Source organism: Entelurus aequoreus, linkage group LG03 (genome assembly GCF_033978785.1).
Source record: "Entelurus aequoreus isolate RoL-2023_Sb linkage group LG03, RoL_Eaeq_v1.1, whole genome shotgun sequence".
NCBI classification, from domain to species: Eukaryota; Metazoa; Chordata; class Actinopteri; order Syngnathiformes; family Syngnathidae; genus Entelurus; species Entelurus aequoreus.
The window spans coordinates 60,433,266-60,460,839 of NC_084733.1; the positions used below are offsets into that span (position 1 = coordinate 60,433,266).

General features: G+C 42.2%; 1 protein-coding gene across 2 annotated transcripts in view; it reads right to left on the reverse strand.

Annotated features, from left to right (window-relative positions):
• Positions 1-27,574, reverse strand: part of eif4eb (eukaryotic translation initiation factor 4eb) — a 69,728-nt gene that overhangs the window by 27,357 nt on the left and 14,797 nt on the right. For both annotated transcript variants that reach the window (XM_062042332.1, XM_062042331.1), the window contains exons 2-5: positions 25,569-25,681; positions 16,907-17,002; positions 16,746-16,809; positions 5,386-5,499 (exon numbers count right to left, since the gene is read on the reverse strand). In XM_062042332.1, coding sequence (XP_061898316.1) covers positions 5,386-5,499; positions 16,746-16,809; positions 16,907-17,002; positions 25,569-25,681 — 387 coding nt within the window. The remainder of the gene's footprint in view (positions 1-5,385; positions 5,500-16,745; positions 16,810-16,906; positions 17,003-25,568; positions 25,682-27,574) is intronic.

Below are 27,574 nucleotides of genomic sequence, written 5' to 3' on the forward strand. Positions count from 1 at the left end.
TCATTATTTTTTGTTATCTGGAAGGAGTTTGCAATGCCTTCGAGCCCAGATCCTTGTGTGGAGCTCAGCGAACTACAAGGGTCTGGCGAGAGTCAGGTTATGTTTCTTCAGCATTGTCCACACGTTTAAGTCAGGACTTTGGGAAGACCATTCTAAAACCTTAATTCTAGCCTGTTTTAGCCATTCCTTTACCACTTTTGACATGTGTTTGGTGTCATTGTCCTGTTGGAACACCCAACTGCGCCCAAGACCCAACCTCCAATTTTTGTTTCATCTGACATCACATGGACAAAGATAAGACCTTCTGGAGGAAAGTTCTGTGATCAAATGAAACAAAAGTTTAGCTGTTTGGCCACAATACCCAGCAATATGTTTGAAGGAAAAAAGGTGAGGCCTTTAATCTCAGGAACACCACACCTACAGTCAAGCATGGTGGTGGTAGTATTGTGCTCTGGGCCTCTTTTTCTGCCAATGGAACTGGTGCTTTACAGAGAGTAAATGGGACAATGACAAATTTTTCAGGACAACCTAAAATCATCAGCCCGGGTCTTGGGCGCAGTTGGGATTTCCAACAGGACAATGACCCCAAACACACGTCAAAAGTGGTAAAAGAATGGCTAAATCAGGCTAGAATTAGGTTTTAGAAAGGACTTCCCAAAGTCCTGACAACCCCATTGAGAACATGTGGACAATGCTGAAGAAACAAGTCCATGTCAGAAAACCAACAAATTTAGCTGAACCGCACCAAATTTGTCAAGAGGAGTGGTCAAAAATTCAACCAGAAGCTTGCCAGAAGCGTGTGGATGGCTACCAAAAGTGCCTTATTGCAGTGAAACTTGCCAAGGGACATGTAACCAAATATTAACATTGCTGTATGTATACTTTTGACCCAGCAAATTTGGTCACATTTTCAGTAGACCCATAATAAATTCATAAAATAACCACATTTTATGAACAAGTACATGCTCCAATCACTCTATCACAAAAAAAAAGGGTTGTAGAAATTATTTGAATTATTTGTATGTTTGTATATATGTGTATATTTTTTTGTAGATACCGGTATGTGTGTATATATTTTTGTAGATATGTGTGTATGTATGTGGTCGATGTGGATATATATATATATACATATATATATATATATATATATATATATATATACATATATACATATATATATATATATATATATATATATATATATATATATATATATATATATATATATATATATATATATATATATATATATATCCACATCGATGTGGATATATATGTATATATATATATATCCACATCGGATGTGGATATATATATATATATATATATATATATATATATATATATATATATATATATATCTCTATATATATATATATATATATATATATCCACATCGACCACATCGATATATATATATATATATATATATATATATATATCGATGTGGAGATATATATATATATATATATATATATATATCGATGTGGAGATATATATATATATATATATATATATATATATATATATATATATATATATATATATATATATATATATATATATATATATATATATATATATATATATATCCACATCAACCACCCCCCAACCCCCCCTCAGGGTTTGTACACCTTTTCCATGGCCAAATTCAAGCATTTTTTAAGGACTTTCAAGATAAATTTTCCAGTTTTTCCAGTACCCTTCAAAAGGCGAAAACCAGTGTGAATCAATCCATAGCCTTGTTGTTTGAGGTCACCAAATGCTGTCTGTAGGAAAAATATGGAAAATCTGCTAAAACCTAAGCCTAACATTGAACCAGCAGTTATCATTAACTGAATGGGGCATAGAAAATGAAGCAGTGTTTTTGTAGACTATTCAATGTAATTGGTGTTTGCAAACGTGTCTCCATTTGTGTTGTTTTTCAAATTTCTTGTTCTTTTTATTACTTACAGCACTCAATGACATCGAACAACACAGATTGATTCACACCGTATTTGTGCTTGCAATCTGCATAATGTGATATAAATACACGCACCCTCAAAATGTAAATTTCACTCATTTATTAACAAAACTGTTCCACATTAATATAAGGATAATACTTAGGAAAATATGTTGTTTGTTTCACAACACCTCAGTCACCTTTCATTAAGCATATCTAGCCTTATGACTGTGGCTATGATAACAAATTAACAAAAAGACAAAAGTTAACTTTTTTTGCTTTCACTGAGGTAGCCAGACAAGTTAAGTAGTAACGATTATAATAGAGCAAGAAATGCATACAACCATGTTGTGTAAAAACTACAAAATCCTTCATATTAACTCAGCTCTAAGTTGTGAAAAATGTTACAAATTATACATTACATGACCTTAACATTACAAACAAGTCCAATAATGTAACCAAATGCAATTAACCAAAACGACAACATGTAACTTGTTTGCTTTAAAGGCCTACTGAAACCCACTACCCACGCAGTCTGATAGTTTATATATCAATGATGAAATCTTAACATTGCAACACATGCCAATACGGCCGGGTTAACTTATAAAGTGCAATTTTAAATTTCCGCTAAACTTCCGGTTGAAAATGTCTATGTATGATGACGTTTGCGCGTGACGTCAATCGTTGAACCGGAAGTATTGGTACACCATTGAATCCAATACAAAAAGCTCTGTTTTCATCTCAAAATTCCACTGTATTCTGGACATCTGTGTTGGTGAATCTTTTGCAATTTGTTTAATGAACAATGAAGACTGCAAAGAAGAAAGTTGTAGGTGGTATCGGTGTATTAGCGGCGGACTGCAGCAACACAACCACGAGGACTTTGAGATGGATAGCAGACGCGCTAGCCGCCGACCTCACCTTGACTTCCTCCGTCTCCGGGCCGCCGACCGCATCTATGATCGTCGCTCCGTCGATCGCTGGAACGCAGGTGAGCACGGGTGTTGATGAGCAGATGAGGGCTAGCTGGCGTAGGTGGATAGCTAATGTTTTTAGCATAGCTCTGTGAGGTCCCGTTGCTAAGTTAGCTTCAATGGCGTCGTTAGCAACAGCATTGTTAAGCTTCGCCAAGCTGGAAAGCATTAACCGTGTATTTACATGTCCATGGTTTAATAGTATTGTTGATTTTCTGTCTATCCTTCCAGTCAGGGGTTTATTTCTTTTGTTTCTATCTGCATTTAAGCCCGATGTGCTATCACGTTAGCTCCGTAGCTAAAGAGCTTCGCCGATGTATTGTCGTGGAGATAAAAGTCACTGTGAATGTCCATTTCGCGTTCTCGACTCTCATTTTCAAGAGGATATACAATAGTGTCCAAGGTGGTTTAAAATACAAATCCATGATCCACAATAGAAAAAGGAGAAAGTGTGGAATCCAATGAACCCTTGTACCTAAGTTATGGTCAGGGCAAAAAAAGATACGTCCTGCACTACACTCTAGTCCTTTACTCTCACGTTCCTCATCCCCGAATCTTTCATCCTCGCTCAAATTAATAGGGTAATCGTCGCTTTCTCGGTCCGAATCGCTCTCGAAATGTGAGGAGCCTTTCAACCTGTGACGTCACGCTACTTCCGGTACAGGCAAGGCTTTTTTTTATCAGCGACCAAAAGTTGCGAACTTTATCGTCGATGTTCTCTACTAAATCCTTTCAGCAAAAACATGGCAATATCGCGAAATGATCAAGTATGACACATGGAATGGATCTGCTATCCCCGTTTAAATTTTAAAAAATTCATTTCAGTAGGCCTTTAACTGAGGGTCAGACAAGTTAGGCAGACAACCAAAATAATGGAGAAAAAAAAATACATCAAACCATGTTGGATTTCCTTTTTGCATACATTGCAGCAGGCTACACGTGGATTTGGTCCACGTTTTATCCAAAGTTTGTATTTGTCATTTTCCATCCAATGTTCATTAAAATGAAAACCTACCGGCATGATGGACCGATGCACCACTGTCCTCTTGGGGGTGACACAGAGCCGTATATACGGCTCTGGCATGATAACAACCTAATGAAAGGGCTCGTGCAAAGCCAACAGATCAAGCGTGTAGCTTTCATTTTTAAGGAAACCTATTTTATTTGTTCCCATTTTATAATTAGCCTATTGAGTCAGACTGCCGAGAAATATGATGAGCATTTCCAAGCATTTACAAGCACTTCACCCAAAATTTGAGCATTTTTCAAACCTTGAAAACACAACATTAAAATCCAAGCATTTTCAAGGTTTTTAAGCACCCGTACAAACGCTGCCCTCTGCACCGGACCCAGCAGCCACAGGCGCCCACACCATAAACGGCTGCAATACCCCAGACCACAAGAACCACTCGATCAAATCAAAGCGACCGAAAAATCGCAACAGACGACCACACGCCAAGAAGACCATGGAGACCAGTCAGCCCAAATGCTAAAACGCATACAAGTGACATCAACACCACCTTCCACTAAAAAAAACTTCCCTCCCCAACCCGCACAAACACACCACTGCCCAAACAACCGAGACACAGCACTTACAAAATCAGCAGGTGTCAAATACTTATTTTTCCAACTGTATATACTCCCTATACTTACTGAAGACACGGACTTTGACAGAGTAGTCATGTCCTAAATCTATTTGCTTGACCCTTCGCTTCAGCTATGTAGCTAAGCTAGCTTTAATTGACGGTTGTTATGCCCCATCGCTGCACATTCCCCATTTGAAGCATGCAAGTCCACAAAGCAAAATCCCTACTTGTATTTGCATTTTTTCTGTGGCCAAAGCTCTACTCTTTTTCTAGGACTCTTTGGAATAAGCAAGAGCAGGTATTGTAAGAACCTCTTGTCCAAACTCAATGAGCTCAGACCTATCGCAAATGTTCTGATCAATGGGCAAAAATTCCCATGGGAAATTAAAATATTTGACATCGTGTAACAGCAATCATTGCCACAATGTTACATGGCCAAGGGAACAAAGTAGTGGTTAAGGAAGAAGCACATTAAGATCTTGGAGTAGCCTAGCCAGTCTCCGGACCTTAATCGCATAGAAAATTTGTAGTGGGAGCTGAAATTTCGAGTCGCCAAGTGACAGCCTCAAACGTTCAGAATTTGGACAGCCTCTGGAAAGAAGATTGGACAAAATTCCCTCCTAGATGTGGTCAACCATGCTGCCAAACTTCTGCTGGGAATCAAATACATATTACACTTAATCAAATAGACAATTATAGCAATTATTACTTAGTTTTTGTCTGAATAGTTCTTAATTTTCCCCTTTTGTTGAAAGAAACCTACTGTAAAAGTTTTGCTTTGTGGGGAGGTGAACTTACAAAATCAGCAGGGGATCAAATAATTACCCCCCAACTGTATATTACAGAATATAAATAAACAGAGCAGCAAAGAGTATAAGCCTACTGTTTCCAACCAGAAGCGATCCAGATCTAATTTCCTCTGCTGCTTGTTGAGTGTGATCAGCCAGCGCCCTCCACGCTTGTTTCTCTCATCCTCCCACATGGGCTCAATTCCATCCTGGAGCAAAAGTTCAAATTGTTTATTATTTCAACATTGTTCCCAATGTTCAACCATATAATGAGTCCACCTGTTACATGAAAGAACTACAAAAAAGCATGTCTACATCACAGGGCTTCTAATACTAATCCACTGTTAATAATGCTAGGCTTTTCTAAGGTTACATCAAGACAAAATAGTAACACTTTAATGGTAATAATTACCAGCACTCTAGAAAATGTGCACACATGTTTACTCATTCACAATCTTTATGTAAGACTAGAACACAAATGTTTTTTTATGCATTCTAATTTGTAACATACAGAAAGTGCGAGGTGGCTAACAATGCAGGGAGTGCATTATTTTGCCATTATTTATTTAAAGACATCCAAAAAACAACAATACTCCATTTACATGTCATGACTTGAATATTAACCAAGTACAGTTATTAGCAATATTTTTGTTAAAGGCGATAACACAGACAAACAATTTTTAGCAGCACCGTGATCACAGAGAGCTAACTATCTTTTCAGCTGGTGACATGCAGTACTGAGCCGCTGCTGTTGCATCAAGTTGGTAAAGGTTAATTATAAATTATAAATCATGCCTTTCATCTAGATGTGGTCATGAACTGAGAAGTTGGTCAATTTTGACATCCAACTCAGACCCAGCGATGCAAGAGAGACACGAAAAAAGACGCTTGTTTGCAGCACTTATTTTATTTAGATTTTTTTACCTGGGGGAGGATTATAATTTAATTCTTCATCTAAACCAGGGGTGGGCAATTAATTTTTACCGGGGGCCGCATGAGCTACCCGAGCACTGCTGGAGGGCCACATCGACAATATTTCAATTAAATTATGCTCAATATTATTTTTGATATATACCGTAAGATAAATAATAATAATAATAATAATTAATAATAATAGTAATACTTCAACATAGTGTGTGTAACAGCATTCCATGACTAATATAAACAAATTAACATTAATAATAAATGACAGTAAAATAAGCACACGTATGACTGAGGAGTCATAGCGTAACTTTGTGTGGTGTTTGAGTTGTCCGACTTTTTGTGTGGCCATAAATGCACCAGTGGTTTAGTGCTATGCGTGTTGGTGACAGATGACAAGTTGGTTTTGGCCTGGTTTGTACGGCAGAAAATGACTAGTTTTTCGAGATAGAATTGTTTTACTCATGTTTTTGGTGTGGTTATGTCCGAATATAAACAGTTTTGCTCAATAAAGTGATCGATATAATTCCTGTCCTCGAAGCATCTCGATAGACGTTACAATAATTGAACGGTGTTCAATTGAACGGTGTTGTAAACGGTGTTGACGAACACCATTAGGGCCGCTTGTTGTCACTGTCACTCAAAGTTGCATTGCAAAATTCCATAGAATAAATATGTTTATTTTGTTTAGAATTCAGATGGGATTTGATTTGGTGCGCGGCATATACTTGCTGCGCGCAGCGGACGCTTGAGCAGTGCGCAATTGCGCAGGCACGCACCTTAGAGGGGACGTTGCTTTGCAGTTCATGTCTTGTTGAAAACACGCCATTCCTCATCAACTTTTCTCTTTTTAGCGTCTCGGGTGTAAACCGTGCATCACTTGTCGCTGCATGTGCACCTTCACTCGCAGGTTACACACGGACACACGCCCATAAATAATACTTTTCAAAATAAAAGCAGCACAGTTGTATTGCGCGCAGGACATAGATGTTTTTTCAACTTTATTTTGTAATTGCAGCTGTTCACATTCACTCACAACCACGCACACGCATACGTCCACACGGAAGTAATACAAATAACGATTTTCAAAACAAAAGCAGCACCGTTGTATTGCACACTCGACATAGATACTTTTTTAAATTTATTTTGTAATTTATAATTGGCCTCACGCGGGCCGGACAGGGACGCACAAAGGGCCGGATGCGGCCCGCGGGCCGCAGAATGCCCAGGTCTGATCTAAACGGAAGATTTGAACGTCCCATCAGTTTGCATTCTAGTGAGAGCAGACATTGTTCAGTAAGTCCATCCATCCATCTTCTTCCGCTTATCCGAGGTCGGGTCGCGGGGGCAGCAGCCTAAGCAGGGAAGCCCAGACTTCCCTCTCCCCAGCCACTTTGTCCAGCTCCTCCCGGGGGATCCCAAGGCGTTCCCAGGCCAGCTGGGAGAGATAGTCTTCCCAACGTGTCCTGGGTCTTCCCTGTGGCTTCCTACTGGTCGGACGTGCCCGAAACACCTCCCTAGGGAGGCGTTCGGGTGGCATCCTGACCAGATGCCCAAACCACCTCATCTGGCTCCTCTCGATGTGGAGGAGCAGCGGCTTTACTTTAAACTCCTCCCGGATGACAGAGCTTCTCACCCTATCTCTAAGGGAGAGCCCCGCCACCCGGCGGAGGAAGCTCATTTTGGCCGCTTGTACCCGTGATCTTGTCCTTTCGGTCATAACCCAAAGCTCATGACCATAGGTGAGGATGGGAACGTAGATCGACGGGTAAATTGAGAGCTTTGCCTTCCGGCTCAGCTCCTTCTTCACCACAACAGATCGATACAGCGTCCGCATTACTGAAGGTGCCGCACCGATTCGCCTGTCGATCTCACGATCCACTCTTCCCTCACTCGTGAACAAGACTCCGAGGTACTTGAACTCCTCCACTTGGGGCAAGATCTCCTCCCTAACCCGGAGATGGCACTCCACCCTTTTCCGGGCAAGAACCATGGACTCGGACTTGGAGGTGATGATTCCAATCCCAGTCGCGTCACACTCGGCTGCGAATTGGTCCAGTGAGAGCTGAAGATCTTGGCCAGATGAAGCCATCAGGACCACATCATCTGCAAAAAGCAGAGACCTAATCCTGCAGCCACCAAACCAGATTCCCTCAACGCCTTGACTGCGCCTAGAAATTCTGTCCATAAAAGTTATGAACAAAATCGGTGAAAAAGGGCAGCCTTGGCGGAGTCCAACCCTCACTGGAAACGGGTCCGACTTACTGCTGGTAATGCGGACCAAGCTCTGACACTGATCATACAGGGAGCGGACTGCATCAATCAGACAGTCCGATACCCCATACTCTCTGAGCACTACCCACAGGACTTACACGGTCAAATGCCTTCTCCAAGTCCACAAAGCACATGTAGACTGGTTGGGCAAACTCCCATCATCCCATGCACCCTCAAGGACCCTGCCAAGAGTATAAAGCTGGTCCACAAATCCACGACCAGGACGGAAACCACACTGTTCCTCCTGAATCCGAGGTTCGACTATCCGGCGTAGCCTCCTCTCAAGTACACCTGAATAGACCTTACCGGGATCCCACGATAGTTGGAACACACCCTCCGGTTCCCCTTCTTAAAGAGAGGAACCACCACCCCGGTCTGCCAATCCAGAGGTACTGCCCCCGATGTCCACGCGATGTTGCAGAGTCTTGTCAACCAAGACAGCCCCACAGCATCCAGAGCCTTAAGGAACTCTGGGCGGATCTCATCCACCCCCGGGGCCTTGCCACCGAGGAGCTTTTTAACTACCTTGGCAACCTCAGCCCCAGAAATAGGAGAGCCCACCACAGATTCCCCAGGGACTGCTTCCTCATAGGAAGACGTGTTGGTAGGATTGAGGAGGTCTTCGAAGTATTCCCTCCACCGATCCACAACATCCGGAGTCAAGGTGAGCAGAACACCATCCCCACCATACACGGTGTTGACAGTGCACTGCTTCCCCTTCCTGAGGCGGCGGATGGTGGTCCAGAATCGCTTCGAAGCAGTCTGGAAGTCCTTTTCCATGGCTTCCCCGAACTCCTCCCATGTCCGAGTTTTTGTCTCTGCGACCGCTGAAGCCGCACACCGCTTGGCCTGTCGGTACCTCTCTGCTGCCTCCGGAGTCCTATGAGCCAAAAGAACCTGATAGGACTCTTTCTTCAGCTTGACGGCATCCCTCACCGCTGGTGTCCACAAGCAGGTTCTAGGATTACCGCCACGACAGGCACCAACCACCTTAAAGTTAAAGTTAAAGTACCAATGATTGTCACACACACCTTGCGGCCACAGCTCCAATCGGCCGCCTTGACAATAGAGGTACGGAACATCGTCCACTTGGACTCAATGTCCAGCGCCTCCCTCGTGACATGTTCAAAGTTCTTCCGGAGGCGGGAATTGAAACTCTCTCTGACAGGAGACTCTGCTAGGCGTTCCCAGCAGACCCTCACAATGCGTTTGGGCCTGCCAGGTCTGTCCGGCATCCTTCCCCACCATCGCAGCCAACTGACCACCAGGGGGTGATCGGTAGAAAGCTACACCCCTCTCTTCACCCGAGTGTCCAAAACATGAGACCGCAAATCCGATGACACAACTACAAAGTTGATCATGGAACTGTGGCCTAGGGTGTCATGGTGCCAAGTGCACATATGGACACCCTTATGTTTGAACATGGTGTTTGTTATGGACAATCTGTGACGAGCACAAAAGTCCAATAACAAAACGCCACTCGGGTTCAGATCCAGGCGGCCATTTTTCCCAATCACGGCTCTCCAGGTTTCACTGTTGTTGCCAATATGAGCGTTGAAGTCCCCCAGTAGAACGAGGGAATCACCCGGGGGAGCACTCTCCAGTACTCCCTGGAGTGAATCCAAAAAGGGTGGGTACTCTGAGCTGCCGTTTGGTGCGTAAGCGCAAACAACGGTCAGGACCCGTCCCCCCACCCGAAGGCGGAGGAAAGCTACCCTCTCGTCTACTGGGTTGAATTCCAACGTGCAGGCTTTGAGCCGGGAGGCAACAAGAATTGCCACCCCAGCCCGTCGCCTCTCACTGCGGGCAACGCCAGAGTGGAAGAGAGTCCAGCCCCTCTCGAGAGAAATGGTTCCAGAGCCCTTGCTGTGCGTCGAAGTGAGGCCGACTATATCTAGCCGGAACTTCTCCAACTCGCGCACTAGCGCAGGCTCCTTCACCCCCCATGTAGCCGAGGATCGGACCGCCAAGCAATGAACTGTCAGCGCATTTAATTAATCTTACCTCATTGAATACCACGGGTTTTCACACGCTTTTTGTCATACGTGTAGCTATGATAAAGGACACATGTTTTGGCATGTTTTATTATTCATAGTTTGCTTAACAGTAATAGAATATTCTTATATGCTATAAGCGACCAGACGTCCGAGATCAAAACTGGGAATATAATACCAGAGAAGGGGGAAAAAAACGGTCAGCTATTTTTAAGTTCAAGAAACAATATGATTAGGTTATTAATACATGCGTATATCCTACATAAACAATGTATGAATACATTAGATATCTATATATCTTAGGGACCTATAGACTGTATCTCTGATGCTGCAGCAACAGAGTTTATTCTGTCTTGACACTTTGTATTGATATTTTGTATTACATTCTTTCCTTAAATTATAATGTTTACAGTGATTGTTTTATATGTATTTTTTATGTATGTCGCTTTGGATAAAAGTGTCTGCCAAATACTTAAACATAAACATATATATTAACACCTGAAAGTCTTTATATCAGCTAAAACCACCAATCTGTTTCACTAAATTCAGAATAAAACCAAATTCTGTCTTACCCAACAATGTTAGTATTTAAATATTGTTACTTGAAGCTAGACTAAATTTAGACTTGTATAATACTGTATAGCCACTGTCCATCTGATTGTCTAGTTAGCTAACATATATTACCCCCCCACCCTACACAATCTGGACTGTGGTCCTAACTTTTACCCCTGTTGGCTTTTACAATCTTATCTTCATCATTTATTTCAACTTTATGTTATTCAAGTATGACATTTTTAAATTTTATTAATTTCATTGACAAGCAATTCTATTATGGTCATACTCTTGTTTGCTAGCGGCTACGATTTCAGTACTATTAAAGATCTTTGCTCCTTCTCAACTCTGTGGTAATATTATTTTCACAAAATACAACCAATATGATTAATGTTGATTATTAATGTTAAATCTTACTGCTGCTGCTAGAGTTCTAACAAAGACCAAAAAATGTGAGCACATTACACCAATTCTTAAATCCTTACATTGGCTCCCTGTACATCAGAGAATTGATTTCAAAATCCTCCTGCTCACATATAAATCACTACATGGTCTAGGGCCGAAGTATATTACTGATATGCTCCCACTATATAAGCCCTCTAGATCACTAAGATCTTCTGAGACCAATCTGTTAGCGGTTCCAAGAGTAAACTCAAATCAAGGGAGAGCATCATTCAGTCACTATGCAACAAATAGCTGGAATAAACTTCCTGAAGATGTCAGACTTTCCCCAACTCTGACTACTTTTAAAACTAGACTGAAGACTTTTATGTTCACCTTAGCTTTCAGCTAAATCTTTTAATCTTTTAACTTTTAACGTCTGCACTGTTTTTATTTTTATTGTCTGCATTTTAATTTTGCTTTTATTTTCTTTCATTTCACTTTGTTGTCTTTGAAGCACTTTGAGTCTGCCTTGTGTATGAAAAGCGCTATACAAATAAAGTTGCCTTGCCTTGCCTTGCGAAAAGTAATCCCCCGATTGCTATTTTCAACAGTCCGCTCATTTGAGCAGGAAAACGCTGTCAACTGTCAGTTTAGGCTGCTCGCCGGCTCCTCATCACCACTTCAAGATGGCGGCCGAATTTCTCGCGTCACAGCAGCCAATGCTACGTCTACTTTTAAGAAGTCTATGCTCTCAACACTCCATGGACTATTAAACTCCTCCCCTTCCTCCTTTCAAGACGTGCTTGCCCTCACCCACCCACTGCACTGACCCACAACAACAACACTCAAGGAAATATTTGCTATGTAGCTTAACTACATTTACTTTTAAAACAAATAGCGATTTCCGTAGTTTAGCTAGTTTTAGACCCATGTAGCCGTCAGCTAAGCTACATGCTACAAAAGAAGAGAGGGAGAAGAGAAAGAGAGGACTGGACTCGTGCAACTTCACAGGCAGGGGACAAAATATACGGAAAAAATCAATGATGATTGGTTGGTTTACGTATAAGAAAATGCATGATTGGTTGGTTGGTTTACAATGATGAGTCACGATTGGTTAAGATTAGGGCAAAACATTAGGAGCAGGCCAATCAGAGGCCAGATAGAACACGTCATCGAACATGGAAGGGAAATCACACGCACATCCCAAATGACGACGAGAGGGAATATTTAAACGGGCGATTTATATATTACAAACCCCATTTCCATATGAGTTGAGAAATTGTGTTAGATGTAAATATAAACGGAATACAATGATTTGCAAATCATTTTCAACTTATATTCAGTTGAATGCACTACAAAGACAAGATATTTGATGTTTAAACTCATAAACTTTTTTTTTTTTTTTGCAAATAATAATTAACTTAGAATTTCATGGCCGCAACACGTGCCAAAGTAGTTGGGAAAGGGCATGTTCACCACTGTGTTACATGGCCTTTCCTTTTAACAACACTCAGTAAACGTTTGGGAACTGAGAAGACGCATTTTTTAAGCTTCTCAGGTGGAATTCTTTCCCCATTCTTGCTTGATGTACAGCTTAAGTTGTTCAACAGTCTGGGGGTCTCCGTTGTGGTATTTTAGGCTTTATAATGCGCCACACATTTTCAATGGGAGACAGGTCTGGACTACAGGCAGGCCAGTCTAGTACCCGCACTCTTTTACTATGAAGCCACGTTGATGTAACACGTGGCTAGGCATTGTCTTGCTGAAATAAGCAGGGGCGTCCATGGTAACGTTGCTTGGATGGCAACATATGTTGCTCCAAAACCTGTATGTACCTTTTAGCATTAATGGTGCCTTCACAGATGTGTAAGTTACCCATGTATTGGGCACTAATACACCCCAATACCATCACACATGCTGGCTTTTACACTTTGCGCCTATAACAATCTGGATGGTTCTTTTCCTCTTTGGTCCGGAGGACACGACGTCCACAGTTTCCAAAAACAATTTGAAATGTGGACTCGTCAGACCACAGAACACTTTTCCACTTTGTATCAGTCCATCTTAGATGAGCTCAGGCCCAGTGAAGCCGACGGCGTTTCTGGGTGTTGTTGATAAACGGTTTTCGCCTTGCATAGGAGAATTTTAACTTGCACTTACAGATGTAGCGCCCAACTGTAGTTACTGACAGTGGGTTTCTGAAGTGTTCCTGAGCCCATGTGGTGATATCCTTAACACACTGATGTTGCTTGTTGATGCAGTACAGCCTGAGGGATCGAAGGTCACGGGCTTAGCTGCTTACGTGCAGTGATTTCTCCAGATTCTCTGAACCCTTTGATGATATTACAGACCGTAGATGGTGAAATCCCTAAATTCCTTGCAATAGCTGGTTGAGAAAGGTTTTTCTTAAACTGTTCAACAATTTGCTCACACATTTGTTGACAAAGTGGTGACCCTCGCCCCATCCTTGTTTGTGAATGACTGAGCATTTCATGGAATCTACTTTTATACCCAATCATGGCACCCACCTGTTCCCAATTTGCCTGTTCACCTGTGGGATGTTCCAAATAAGTGTTTGATGAGCATTCCTCAACTTTATCAGTATTTATTGCCACCTTTCCCAACTTCTTTGTCACGTGTTGCTGGCATCAAATTCTAAAGTTAATGATTATTTGCAAAAAAAAAAAAGTTTATCAGTTTGAACATCAAATATGTTGTCTTTGTAGCATATTCAATTGAATATGGGTTGAAAATGATTTGCAAATCATTGTATTCCGTTTATATTTACATCTAACACAATTTCCCAACTCATATGGAAACGGGGTTTGTAAAAAAAGTAGTGGAATATGGCAGAGCACGACATCCAGGAACCCACAATGCGTCTACTTGGCCACATTTGGACAAATGTATGCATCTGGATACTGGACCCTGGCTACTAGGCTTTTTGAGTTTCAAATGTTGGCAGGTATGCTTCTGGCTTGGTTGTGTAGAGGTGGTTCGGATTTAAGCCACTGGACGAAAAGCAGGAGAATGTGTTTTGTAGGGAGTGTCAGAAACCCGTGGCTACAAAAAGTTTGAGCACAACGAACCTATTCCACCATCATCATCAGCGACATCCAATACAGTACAAAGATCGCATAAAACTTTGTGCCACGACAGTTGCAGTGCAATCCACGTCCCCAGCACCAAAACAATGTACACTGCAAGCTTCGATATCAGGCATAGTGCCTGATAAGAAAACCAGCAAAAGGTGGGAACAGATAACCAGAGCGATTGCATATCCATCGCTAAAGATCTAGTACCCATTTCCACCGTCGGACGCGACAAGTTTGTTCGCCTCATCAAAGTCCTTGACCCCAGGTACCAGTCGCCATATTTCACACGAGTGGTCAAGTAGGACCACAGAGCCGTACATGTGTGTGACAGTCCATTACATCGTTGACTGGGAATTTAAATATGCCTGCCTGCAAATGTATTTTTTATCTGGGTTTGATACATTTTGTGTTATTTGCACAGCTATGTTATTTATTTTCTGTAAAAATATTTTTTTTCTATACAATCATTGTTTTTCTATTTAATTTATGTTATGTAATTATGTGCTACTTAAACATTTTCTTGTCTGTGCTGTTAATACCGATCTTGACTAACTGGGTTAATAAAAGTGTCACTGACTGTTGTACAGTTGTCATTCAGTTAAATTTCAGTGAATTTTGTTCAAAAATGATTATCTTTATATGTATATTTTCACCGGAAAATATATTGAGATATATATCGAATATCGAGTTTAAGTAAAAATATAGAGATATACTTTTTCGTCTATATCGCCCAGCCCTAACTCATGTCATGAAATGTAAATAGAATATTGTTTGCAGTTTTGGGTATTTTATTTTTTGGGGGGGGATTTTATGGGTAGAATAGAGGACCTGCCATTGGCTCCGCTGTAAGCGGACTTTTATTAACGTTTATTTACGAGTTAGAATGCAATAAAAAAGTACATCCGTCGTTATGTCTTTCATAATGATTGTTAAAAATCGGTAACATTTTTAAAAAAGTGTAGTTCCCCTTTAAGTCTTTTTGAATACAATGCCTCAAGCTTCGCACGCCTATCTTTGGGCAGTTTGGCCCATTCCTCTTTGCAGCACCTCTCCAGCTCCACAAGGTTGAATGGAAAGCGTTGGTTTTTTATCCAGAATGTCTGTACATTACTGTATTCATCTTAGTCTAGTCAGGGAGGTGACCAAGAACCTGATGGTCACTCTGTCAGAGCTACAGCATTGCTCTGTGAAGAGAAGAGAACATTCCACAAGGACAACGATTTCAGCAGCAATCCACCAATCAGGCCTGTATGGTATAGTGGCCAGACAGAAGCCATTTCTGAGTAAAAAGTTTGGCAAAACCTAAAAGACTCTCAGACCATGAAGAACAAAATTCTCGGTCTGATGAGACAAAGACAAAGATTGATAATGCCAGGCGTTATGTTAGGAAGAAACCAGGCACCGCTCATCACCAGGCTTATACCATCCCTACAGTGAAGCATGGTGGTGGCAGAATCATGCTGTTGGGATGTTTTTCAGTGGCAGGAACTGATTATTCAGGATAGAGGGAAAGATGAATGCAGAAATGTACAGACATTCTGGATGAAAATTAACCTGATGGAGCATGAGAGGTGCTGCAAAAAGAAATGGGCAAAGAGGAATAGGCAAACCACACAAAGATAGGTGTGCCAAGCTTGTGGCATTGTATTCAAATTGCAACATTTATTTGTCTTTATGGGGTATTGTCGGCAGAATGTTAAGGAAAAAAGGAATTTATTACATTTTGGAATAAGGCTGTAATTCAAAATGTGGAAAAAGTGAAGCGCTGTGACTACATTCCGGATGCACAGTATCTAGACCATAAGGAAGTGTTTTAAATGTAGATTAAAATATTCATAGGTCTCCTTTAATATTATTTTGACGTTTCAGGTTTTTTTTGTTCAGTGGTGGTGGGATTTAGGTCATTCTTAACTTGACCATGTAAACTGAACACCTTGTACCTCTGGGCACTCCATGTGGGTTGCAGTTCTGGAAAATAAAAAGCACTGGAGGAAAAAGGCTTTCTGATAGCATACGTTTTATTCTCAAATTTGGGGGGTTTTATGTAATTTTTTGTCAATTTTGCCTGATGTAAAGGAGCTGTCCAACATTTACACACACCTCGATATGGGGTTTTGTTTTGCTTAGGCCACATCTCACCTCATTACACAAATACACTTGGCTTGATCAAACAAGTTGGAGTTTGAATATGCACAAAAAATACTTGTAATTAGAATATGAATGAATCAAACAAACCTTAAAAAGGCAGTAATCACAGCCTGACATGAGATTGCTCGACAACTGGATATGATTGTAGAGTCTGAAAATATGTCACATTAGGAAAATAAGTTGATTTGAGTCTTTATTAGAATTTGACTAACTCATGACATTGGTGTTAGAGATTGACTGCAACTTACGCCCAGAAATCTTCAACTGTGTCAAATTTTGAAATGAGCCGCAGGTTGGCCTGCCATGTTTTGGTCTTGTCATTCTTGAAGAACCACAGAGACCATCTGTTGGAATGAGAACAGAAACAAGTACATTTGCCTAAATGTGAGAAGATCCTAATTAAAAAAAGGTGCATAAAAGTCAAAGAAAGACATTAAAGGCCTACTGAAACCCACTACTACCGACCACACAGTCTGATAGTTTATATATCAATGATGAAATCTTAACATTGCAACACATGCCAATACGGCCGGGTTAGCTTATAAAGTGCAATTTTAAATTTCCCGCTAAACTTCCGGTTGAAAACTCCTTTGGATGATGACGTATGCGCGTGACGTAGCCAGTGAAACAGAGGTATGGATCCCCCATTGAAGCCAATACAAAATAGCTCTGTTTTCATCTCATTATTCCACAGTATTCTGGACATCTGTGTTGGTGAATCTGTTGCAATTTGTTCATTGCATTATGGAGAAAGAAGCTGAGCAAGCAAAGAAGAAAGTTGTCGGTGCGAAGCGGAGTATTTTGCGAGGGAAGTCAGCAACACAACACAGCCGGTGTTTCATTGTTTACATTCCCGAAAGATGCAGTCAAGATCGAAGAACTCGGACAACAGAGACTCTTACCAGGAGGACTTTGACTTCGATACACAGACGCCTGTAGAGAACTGGGACAACACAGACTCTTACCAGGATTACTTTGATTTGGATACACAGACGCGACGCGGTACCGTGAGTATGCAGCTGCGCTTCCAAACATTTGATCGCTTGCCCGTACGTGCGTGTCACGTACGTAACTTTGGGTAAATATATAAGCTTTATGAACCTTGGGTTAGGTCAGGGGTCGGCAACCTTTACCACTCAAAGAGCCATTTTGGCAAGTTTCACACATTAAAGAAAGTAATGGGAGCCACAAAAATGTTTTTAAAATTTAAAATGAAAAACACCGCATACAAAGCTTACATGCTTTGTGCTATGTTAACCAGGGGTCTCAGACACACGCACCGGCACGCACTTTAATGTGGGAATTGGATGTTAGTGCAGCCCGCGAGTTTTGGATGAATGTCGCTTGCGTCACACTTGCCAACCCTCTCATTTTTCCCGGGAGACTCCCGAATATCAGAGCGTGATGACACTGCATTTGGCGCCCTCTACAGTCTGCCCAATCAGTGTACCTGCTCGGCCACAAGTGGAATGCAGCTTTAGCTTGCTCACGTAAGAGACAGCAAGGCTACTAACTCAGCAGCCACACATCTTACACTGACGGTACCAATACCCAGAATCCCATGCAGCCCTAACTCTTCCGCTCAACCAACCACGAAGAGGGGGGGGGGGGGGGGGGGTTGATGTGTGGGGGGATTTGGTGGTAGCGGGGTGTATAATGTAGACCGGAAGAGTTAGGACTGCATGGGATTCTGGGTAATGGTTGTGTTGTGTTTATGTTGTGTTACAGTGGGATGTTCTCCAGAAATGTGTTTTTCATTCTTTTTTGGTGTGGGTTCACAGTGTGGCGCATATTTGTAACGTAACAATGTTGAAGTTGTTTGATACGGCTACCGTCAGTGTAAGCTGTGTGGCTGATGAGTAACTATGCTTTGCTGTCTCCTGTGTGAGCAAGTAATAACAACATACAACATGTGGCTGGCCTGGCATGCTGTAAGTAAATGCTATAGAGGACAATTACTGCAGTGCAATTAGGGCACGCCCTTTATACAGTAATTAGAGTGTTAATAGGATTATTTTTCCCTGGGAGTAGTCTATGAGAGACACTGACATCCATAAGTCTCCTGGGAAAATCGAGGGGGTCGGCATGCATGTAGCTGAGCCGCATCAGAGTGGTCAAGGAGCCGCATGCGGCTCCGGAGCCGCGGGTTGCCGACCCCTGGGTTAGGTGAACGGTCCTTTGGGCTGAGTGATTGTCTGTGTTGTGCAGGTGTTTGAATTGTATTGGCGGGTTATATGGACGGGAGCTAGGAGCTAGGAGCTAGCATAACAAACACCTAGGTGTTTTTATGCGGGATTAATTTGTGGCATATTAAATATAAGCCTGGTTGTGTTGTGGCTAATAGAGTATATATATGTCTTGTGTTTATTTACTGTTATAGTCATTCCCAGCTGAATATCAGGTCCCACCCGGGCGATTCCAAACATTTGATCGCTTGCCCGTATGTGCGTGTCATGTACGTAACTTTGGGTAAATATATAAGCTTTATGAACCTTGGGTTAGGTGACCCAACCAGCCCAAAACAACCTTTGGGCTGGTTGTGTTGTGGCTAATAGAGTATACATATGTCTTGTGTTTATTTACTGTTGTAGTCATTCCCAGCTGAATATCAGGTCCCACCCGCCTCTCAAAGCATCTTCCCTATCTGAATCGCTTCCACTCCCCACTAGTCCTTCACTTGCACTTTCCTCATCCACAAATCTTTCATCCTCGCTCAAATTAATGGGGAAATCGTCTCTTTCTCTGTCCGAATCGCTCTCACTTCGGCTAGGGTTGGGTATCGTTTGAATTCGAACGATTCCGATTCTGATTCTTTGTTTCAATTCCGATTCCTGACTATTCTCGATTCCGATTCTTCTTGTACCATGCCGGGATCAATGTGTTTGACAGGTAGTCCCTGGAAGGTGGTATGTATTTTGGGTTGAGAGTTTTCACCATATCCCTGCAAACATAAACAAACATGTAATGTTGCTGTTACTGTTTAGCCCAGTATCAATTAGCTTAGCTCTAACGTTATTGCTTAACTAACCTAAATGTTGGAGATTCCACCTCTGAAAAGGGATGCAGTCTTTTGACTATGTGTGCAGTGACCTTTCTGTGGCACTCTTCCGTCTGTGGCACCTACATCTTCCCCATTGCCGCTACGGTGAACGGAGTACGCTGAGCACATCGCGGAGCCTGGCTAGCAGGTTGTAAATTGTCTATGAAAAAATATGCGGGCTGATTTGTTAGGTGCCTCAACGTTGGCGCAAAACACATTATTTATTGCATATATATTGTTTTACTTACCGGATTCGGACTGCAGTGCAGTCACCGAGGTGCCAGGCTGGGCGTAGGAGGAAGAGGCAGAGGAGGACGGTCGGCGCAGCATGTCGAAGACGGGACACGCATTTATTTGTACTCCATGAACTCGGAGGTGCTTAATCATGTTCGATGTGCACCCTCCTAAGCACGAAACAGTCCTGTCGCACGTGTTACATTTCGCCGATATTTCATTTTTTTTAGTAAAATAAGGCCACACTTTCGACCGCCGACGCCCGCTATCCATGCTTGACTGACTCGCTCGGCTACATAGGCTCGGCTATGCTAACACTTCCGGCGGTGGGCGCTTCTTCGTTGGTGTTCAGCGGCTTCTTCTTCCGGTCGGCAGACTTATTCTTTTTTTCCGGTCGGCGGAATGGGTATCGAAACTAGGAATCGAAATTTAAACTTTTGAACAATTCCGGGAGAATCGGAAAGTTAGTCCCGGTTCCAATCGATACTCGATACTCGATACCCAACCCTACTTCTGGCCGCAATCACTGTAAATAGGGAACTTTGCGGAAATGTTCAACTGACTACGTCACGCTACTTCCGGTAGGGGCAAGGCTTTTTTTTGTCAGATACCAAAAGTTGCGATCTTTATCGTTGTTGTTCTCTACTAAATCCTTTCAGCAAAAATATGGCAATATCGCGAAATGATCAAGTATGACACATAGAATAGATCTGCTATCCCCGTTTAAATAAAAAACATTTCATTTCAGTAGGCCTTTAAGCTCCATAACAATAGTTGAGTTGAGTAAGTCATCCACAATGGCTTGTGGTTCAATAATCTTGACAACATGTCATTTTTGTTTGATTGTGGGATCTCTAAAGTAGGCTGTTAAGGCGTACGGAGCATATATGTCATAAGCTCCTTAAGCTCTAACAAAGACAATGTGACTGTTTTACTCAAAGTGACATTTCATCTGCCTCGTAGTTTAAATTTTACTATGTGTAATATTCAATTCAAATATATTGTATATTTGGCAAGTTTGAGATGGGCCTGGGCGATAAATCAATTTTAACGATGTAGACGACGTCCAGGAACCCACAATGCGTCCTGAAATTCAACGATAAGTGATTTTGCAAACAGCCAAAAATAATACACAACGTAAACTTTAACATGTTAACCAAGTTTTGCCATTAGTATTCCACAATTTCGTTGTTTTTAATGTGCAATGACTTTCTCTTTAAAGCCGAGATGAGCGGTCGCACTCTCTTTCGCTCCTGATCGGGAATTCAAACAACTGCTCGGATTATCCCACACTTCCTCCTTTTTCTACTGTGGATCACAGATTTATATTTTAAACCTCCTCTGATACTTTGCCCTCTTGAAAATGAGAGTCGAGAACGCGAAATGGACATTCACAGCGACTTTTATCTCCACGACAATACTTCGGCGAAGCACCTTGGCTTTGGAGCTAACGTGTTAGCATCATGCTTGACTGCACATCGAGGCAGAAGAAACATGCCCCTGACTGGAAGGATAGACAGAAAGTCAATAATACTACTATTACTTCTACTATCAGGAGACACTGAACTCAACCCTGGACCTGCAACAACACGGTTAATGTTGTCCCGACTGGCGAAGACTAGCAATGCTACTGCTAGCGTCGCCATCGAAGCTAACTCGGCTATCGGCTCATCTCAGCTCAAGCTCACCTGTGCTCCAGCGATCGGCAGCTCGGCGAAGGACTTCGCCCCGTTCATCGACACGGTCGGAGGCTCGGCGGCGGCGGTGGAGGACGACCCAGTCATCGGAGAAGCAGCGACTCAGCGGCGGTGAACGACGCGGCGGCTGCGGTGGAGGACGACCCAGTCATCGGAGAAGGCAACGACTCAGCGGCGGTGAACGACGCGGCGGCTGCGGTGGAGGACGACCCAGACATCGGTGATTGCGGGGAACTGCACGAGATGGCGGGGGTCCACGCGGCCTCTCCCCGGTCCCAGACGGTCGAGGACGTGGCATACACAGGATTTAGAGGCGCCTTTACACAAACATTTTCATTGTTCTCTTTCTCTTTGTCTTCAAAAAAGCCCGCCAAAAGGAAATCCACCCCCACCCCCAGCAACCCTACCTGGCCTCCCCCTCTCCCCCTCTCCAACTCCGCCCCTCCCTCCCCCTTCACCTGGAGGACGATCAATATGCCTCTCTCTCTCTCTCTCTCTCTCTCCTCTCTCTCCTTGCTCTCCAACTTCAACAGCAATAATAACCAACAATTTTTTTCGTCAGTACCACAACACAGCGGACTCTGATGCTCTTTTTGGTTCCAGTGGACTACACATCATCCACCTTAATGTGAACAGCCTCTCTGGAGCCAAACTTGACCAAATCAGAGAAATGTTCCTCAACACGAAGGTAAAAATCTTGTGTTTCTCTGAAACCAAATTTGATCAAAGTATTTCTGACTCAGAGATAGAAATAGAAAACTTTTCGGTTATCAGAAAGGATAGGAATAAACACGGTGGGGGCGTTTGTATGTATATTCACCAGGATATTAAATACATAACTCGCACTGATCTTAACCACAATGACCTGGAATCTGTGTGGGCGGAAATCAAATTTAAAAACGCTAAGCCGGTACTAATAGGGACTGTTTATAGACCCCCTAATCAGAGTGATTTCTATGGGGCTTTGGAAGAATGCTTGGCAGGGACAGACAACGTGGAGAAAATTATAACTGGGGATCTGAACACAGATATTCAACGCAAAGATGCGCCTGTCTTCAGATCCTTCAGCAAGTTTTGTAATCTGCACGGTCTTTCCCAGCTAATAGCGATAACTACAAGGGTGTGTGATTCCACCCAATTAACCATTGATCTCATTCTCACTTCAGACCGGCCTAAAATAAAAAATAGTGGGGTCATGATCTGTGGTTTTAGCGACCACTATCTAACCTTCTGCACCCGTAAAATAGCTCAACCTAAAGCCAATGGCCACATAACAGCCCAATCCAGACCCCTCAAAAAATACTCCAATGACAATTTCAATTTAAAATTAGATGAGTGGGACTGGTCCCCTGTGCTCGCGAGCAACATGGTCGATGTTGCTTGGGATCGCTTCAAAACGGCGTTCCTAAAGATACTAAATGACATGGCTCCCGTGAAAACAGTCAGGATCAAAGCCCGCTCGGAACCATGGATGAATCCGGACCTATTAGCTGCCATAAAAGACAGAGACAGGAAATACTCTGAATACCAAAAATGTAAAACAGAAGTAGATAAACAACCCAATAATATCAACCTCAAATGACTCCTTTCAACTCTCAAAAAGCAATGCAATAAATTAAGAAATAAGTCAACCAACCTGACTAAATCCTTAAAAAAAAATTACATTAACGTCAAAATAGAGGAAAACACAAATAAGCCACGTGAGCTCTGGAAAATTCTCAACAACCAGCTTCCTGGTTGCAGCCAGAAACTTAAAACAAGACTCACCAACATCAGCATCAAGGAGGGTGACTCCCTCATTACAGACAAAATGGAGGTAGCTAGCAGACTTAACATCTTTTTCACCAGCATAGCCGCAACTCTTGTCAACAAGCTGTCCCACCACTCTGGTCGCTTTGGTGTAGAACACCTTAAAGCCTTCTACAGAAAGCTAGGAGTATCCAACGATGATTTCAAATTAGAAATGGTCACAGCTGATGAGGTGTTTAAAAAATTGAGCGCGCTCCACCCTAACAAGGCCACCGGCCTTGATAATATTCCCTCCAGATTCCTCAGGGACTCTGCCTCCATCATTGCCCCGATCATCACGCACATAATAAACCTATCAATTACACAAGGCCAAGTACCAAAAGATTTTAAGAAATCAAGAGTAACTCCCCTCTTTAAAAAAGGAAGCAAATTGGAACCTGGCAACTACCGACCTGTTTCTATTCTCAGTTCCATTTCGAAAGTAATGGAGAAAATAGTTTATGAACAGGTCGATAGTTACCTTGCCACTAATAAACTCATGTACAAATTCCAATCCGGCTTCAGAACTAACCACTCCACTGACACATGCCTTCTCTATCTGACCGACCACATCAAACATGAGGTGGACGCGGGCAAATACTGCGGCATGGTCATGCTGGACCTTCAGAAGGCCTTTGACACCGTTAACCACGCTATACTGTTGGACAAGCTCAGAGCAATCGGATTTAACAAAACCTCATGGAGCTGGATGCAATCTTACTTGGAGGGGAGGGAGCAGGTGGTAGAGGTGAACGGCACCGTGTCCCCCCCCCCTCTCGGTGAGCTGTGGAGTCCCCTAAGGCAGTATATTGGGACCTTTACTGTTCCTAATATACATAAACGACATGTCATCGGCATGCGACTGTGAATTGTTTTTGTTTGCGGATGACTCTGCCTTGCTGGTATCCGGCAAGGACAAGTCACAGGTGGAGAAAATCCTCAGTGCTGAGCTCTGTAGAACTTGCACCTGGCTCGCTGACAACAAGCTATCCATACACTTGGGTAAAACAGAATCCATCCTGTTTGGGTCCCACATCAACCTCAAGAAAGTCAATGACTTCACCATAAAAGTAGGTGACATTGTTATCACCAGGAAAGATGAGATCACCTACCTAGGTTCCATTCTAGAGGCTAACTTTTCCTGTGATAAAATGGCAACCAAGGTAATCAAAAAGGTTAACCAACGAACGAGATTTCTCTACAGAATTTCCTCTCTGGTCAACAAAAGCACCTTGAGGATTCTGGCGGGAACTCTCGTTTAACCCTTTTTCGATTACGCATGCACCTCCTGGTACCCCAGCACCTCCAAAACCCTCAAATCTAAAATCCAAACATCTCAGAACAAGCTAGTCAGGTTACTTCTAGATCTCCACCCCAGATCCCACCTCACTCCTACCCACTTCTCTAAAGTGGGCTGGCTCAAGGTGGAGGACAGAGTTAAACAACTTGCACTGAGCCTAGTCTATAAAATCCACTACACCTCCCTGATACCGAAGTACATGTCAAACTACTTCCTTAACGTAAATGACCGCCATAACCACAACACCAGGGGGAGCTCCACTAACCACGTTAAACCCAGATTCCGAACTAATAAAGGTCATTCTCTTTCTATGCCACATCAATGTGGAATGCGCTCCCAACAGGTATAAAAGAAAGGGCATCTCTATCCTCCTTCAAAACCGCAATAAAAGTTCACCTCCAGGCAGCTACAACCCTAAACTAACACCCTCCCCGGATTGCTAATAATCAAATGTAAACAATCAAATGCAGATACTTTTTCTTATGCCTTCTGATCTCTCTCTCTCTCTCTCTCTCTCCCTCTCTCTCTATGTCCACTACTTGATGTCCATATCCTACCCCCCCACCCTCCACACCCCTGATTGTAAATAATGTAAATAATTCAATGTGCTTATCCTGTGTGATGACTGTATTATGATGATAGTATATATGATAGTATATATCTGTATCATGAATCAATTTAAGTGGACCCCGACTTAAACAAGTTGAAAAACTTATTCGGGTGTTACCATTCAGTGGTCAATTGTACAGAATATGTACTTCACTGTGCAACCTACTAATAAAAGTCTCAAACAATAAAAGTCTATTCTATACTGGCTGCCACAGACACACAGTTAAACTGCGGATTCTAACCTGTTTTGCAGGGGGAGTTTGATGTAGGATTCTCGGTTCACCACTTCCTGGCCAGTCCCCTTCGACTCTTGAGCTCCATCCTCATCTGACAAGGATGGGCTTGGATTGGTTTCCTAGAAGTTAACAAGGAAAAGGGAATATAATTTTCCACATATGTACATTTGTAAAGATAACCAGAATAGATACTGATCAGTTTTTATGTGTCTTTAGGGCTGCAGTTTGAGTTTGAATGTGTATTAAAATTATCGTTTTAGATTTGAGCAATAGGCTCCCGTGGCTAGACATAGAGAGCAGCAGACTGGCTTAGTAGTACAATTTAGTGGTCATTATTAATTTCCACAGAGTTGAGGGACTTTGCCTGTACAGAGAAATACATTTGGTGGTTTACGTTTTTCCGTGAAATTATAATTTGCTAAACGTTAGTACATGTTTAAAACGGTTGCGATGCCAATTTACATTAGCCTGTCAATGGGATCGTCCATTGTATGTTAGCATTGAGCTAGCCGCATAAGAGCAAACAAGATTCTTACATTTGTGCACTTTATGGTCCTGGGGCCGTATTTATCAAGCTTCTTAGAATTACTCTTAAGAAGTCTGCTAAGAGTTGACTTATGAGTAAAGAAATTCTTCGCTGAAAGCTGCACTAAAAAGTTAGTTATCAAGCGTCTTACTCACACTTTCAGCGAAGTGTAGGACTGAATCTTAAGTGTCACACTCCGAGCTGAATTACGACATTACTATGTGCCGTAAACGGAATTTTAGGTGACGTCATTTCTGTGTCCATACAAATGACCAATCACGGAAGGGAATCCCTTGTCTAAGAATAAAGAAATATCTTGGAAATATTTAAGTGGACAATGGGAGTGTATATTTTGACAATAAACTACAAAATAATACAAAACAAACAAACAATATTGGCAATGAATCAAAAATAAATGTTTCCTTTTCTTTCCTTTTTCTTTTCCAATTCAGATATCGAAGCATTGTGATGACCTTTAGTTCTGCTGTGAAAGCTCTGCTGCGTGATGTTGCTGATGAGATGACGCCCCTTATTAAATCTGTGACAAAAATAATACCCGCTCTGTCCAAACGATACCGTTTGATCAGCTGCTCGTCATCAAACAAAGCCAGGACATCCTTCCGCTCCCTGAACGTTCGCGCACGTCTCTCTTGCCTCAGTGCCATCCCCTGCTGGCAACTCCTAACCACTTAGGACACCTCTGAAGGTCTCTTAAATATCGTGGAGAGTAGGAGTGATTCTTAGACTTAAGAAAGTTGATAAATAGCTTTTATTCTTAAGTTTGAGAGTAGGACTAAATTTCGCAAATTCTCAGGACTTAAGTGTAAAATGGCACTCTAAGACGCTTGATAAATACGGCCCCTGATTTACTAAGATCCAAATACCACGCGTTAAACAGCGTGTACCAACTATAAATATACGTGTTGCGTGTGATCAACTAAGAGACTGCGAGTACAATTGATAACTGGTGCAGAGCGCCTTATTTAACGAGGACCTAATATGCAAAACAAATTTTTTTTTTAACCTATTCATACCCGTTTCTGTATATTAGGGATCTGCATAAGTCCCGAAAACTTGAAATCAAACCATGGAGGCATGGCGCAGATATTTATAAAACAATCTTGCCTTCCTTCATACTTCCGTTTGGAATTTGCCCCATATGTGACATTTTCACCATTATTCACATCAGCGGATATCTCCATATATGGTAAAGTTTTACCCGAAGAGCTTTTTGTGAGTCCGCCATTGTAGTCCAACATTGTAGTCAATAAGTTCCTTTTTTGTCTCTTGTTATGGGAAAGACTGTCTTGTACATATACAGTCGTGGAGGACTTGTGAAGGACATAATGTCATGGCTGTCTTGAGTTTCCAATAATTTCTACAACTCTTATTTTTTTGTGATAGAGTGATTGGAGCACATACTTGTTGGTCACAAAAACATTAATGAAGTTTGGTTCTTTTATGAATTTATTATGAGTCTACAGAA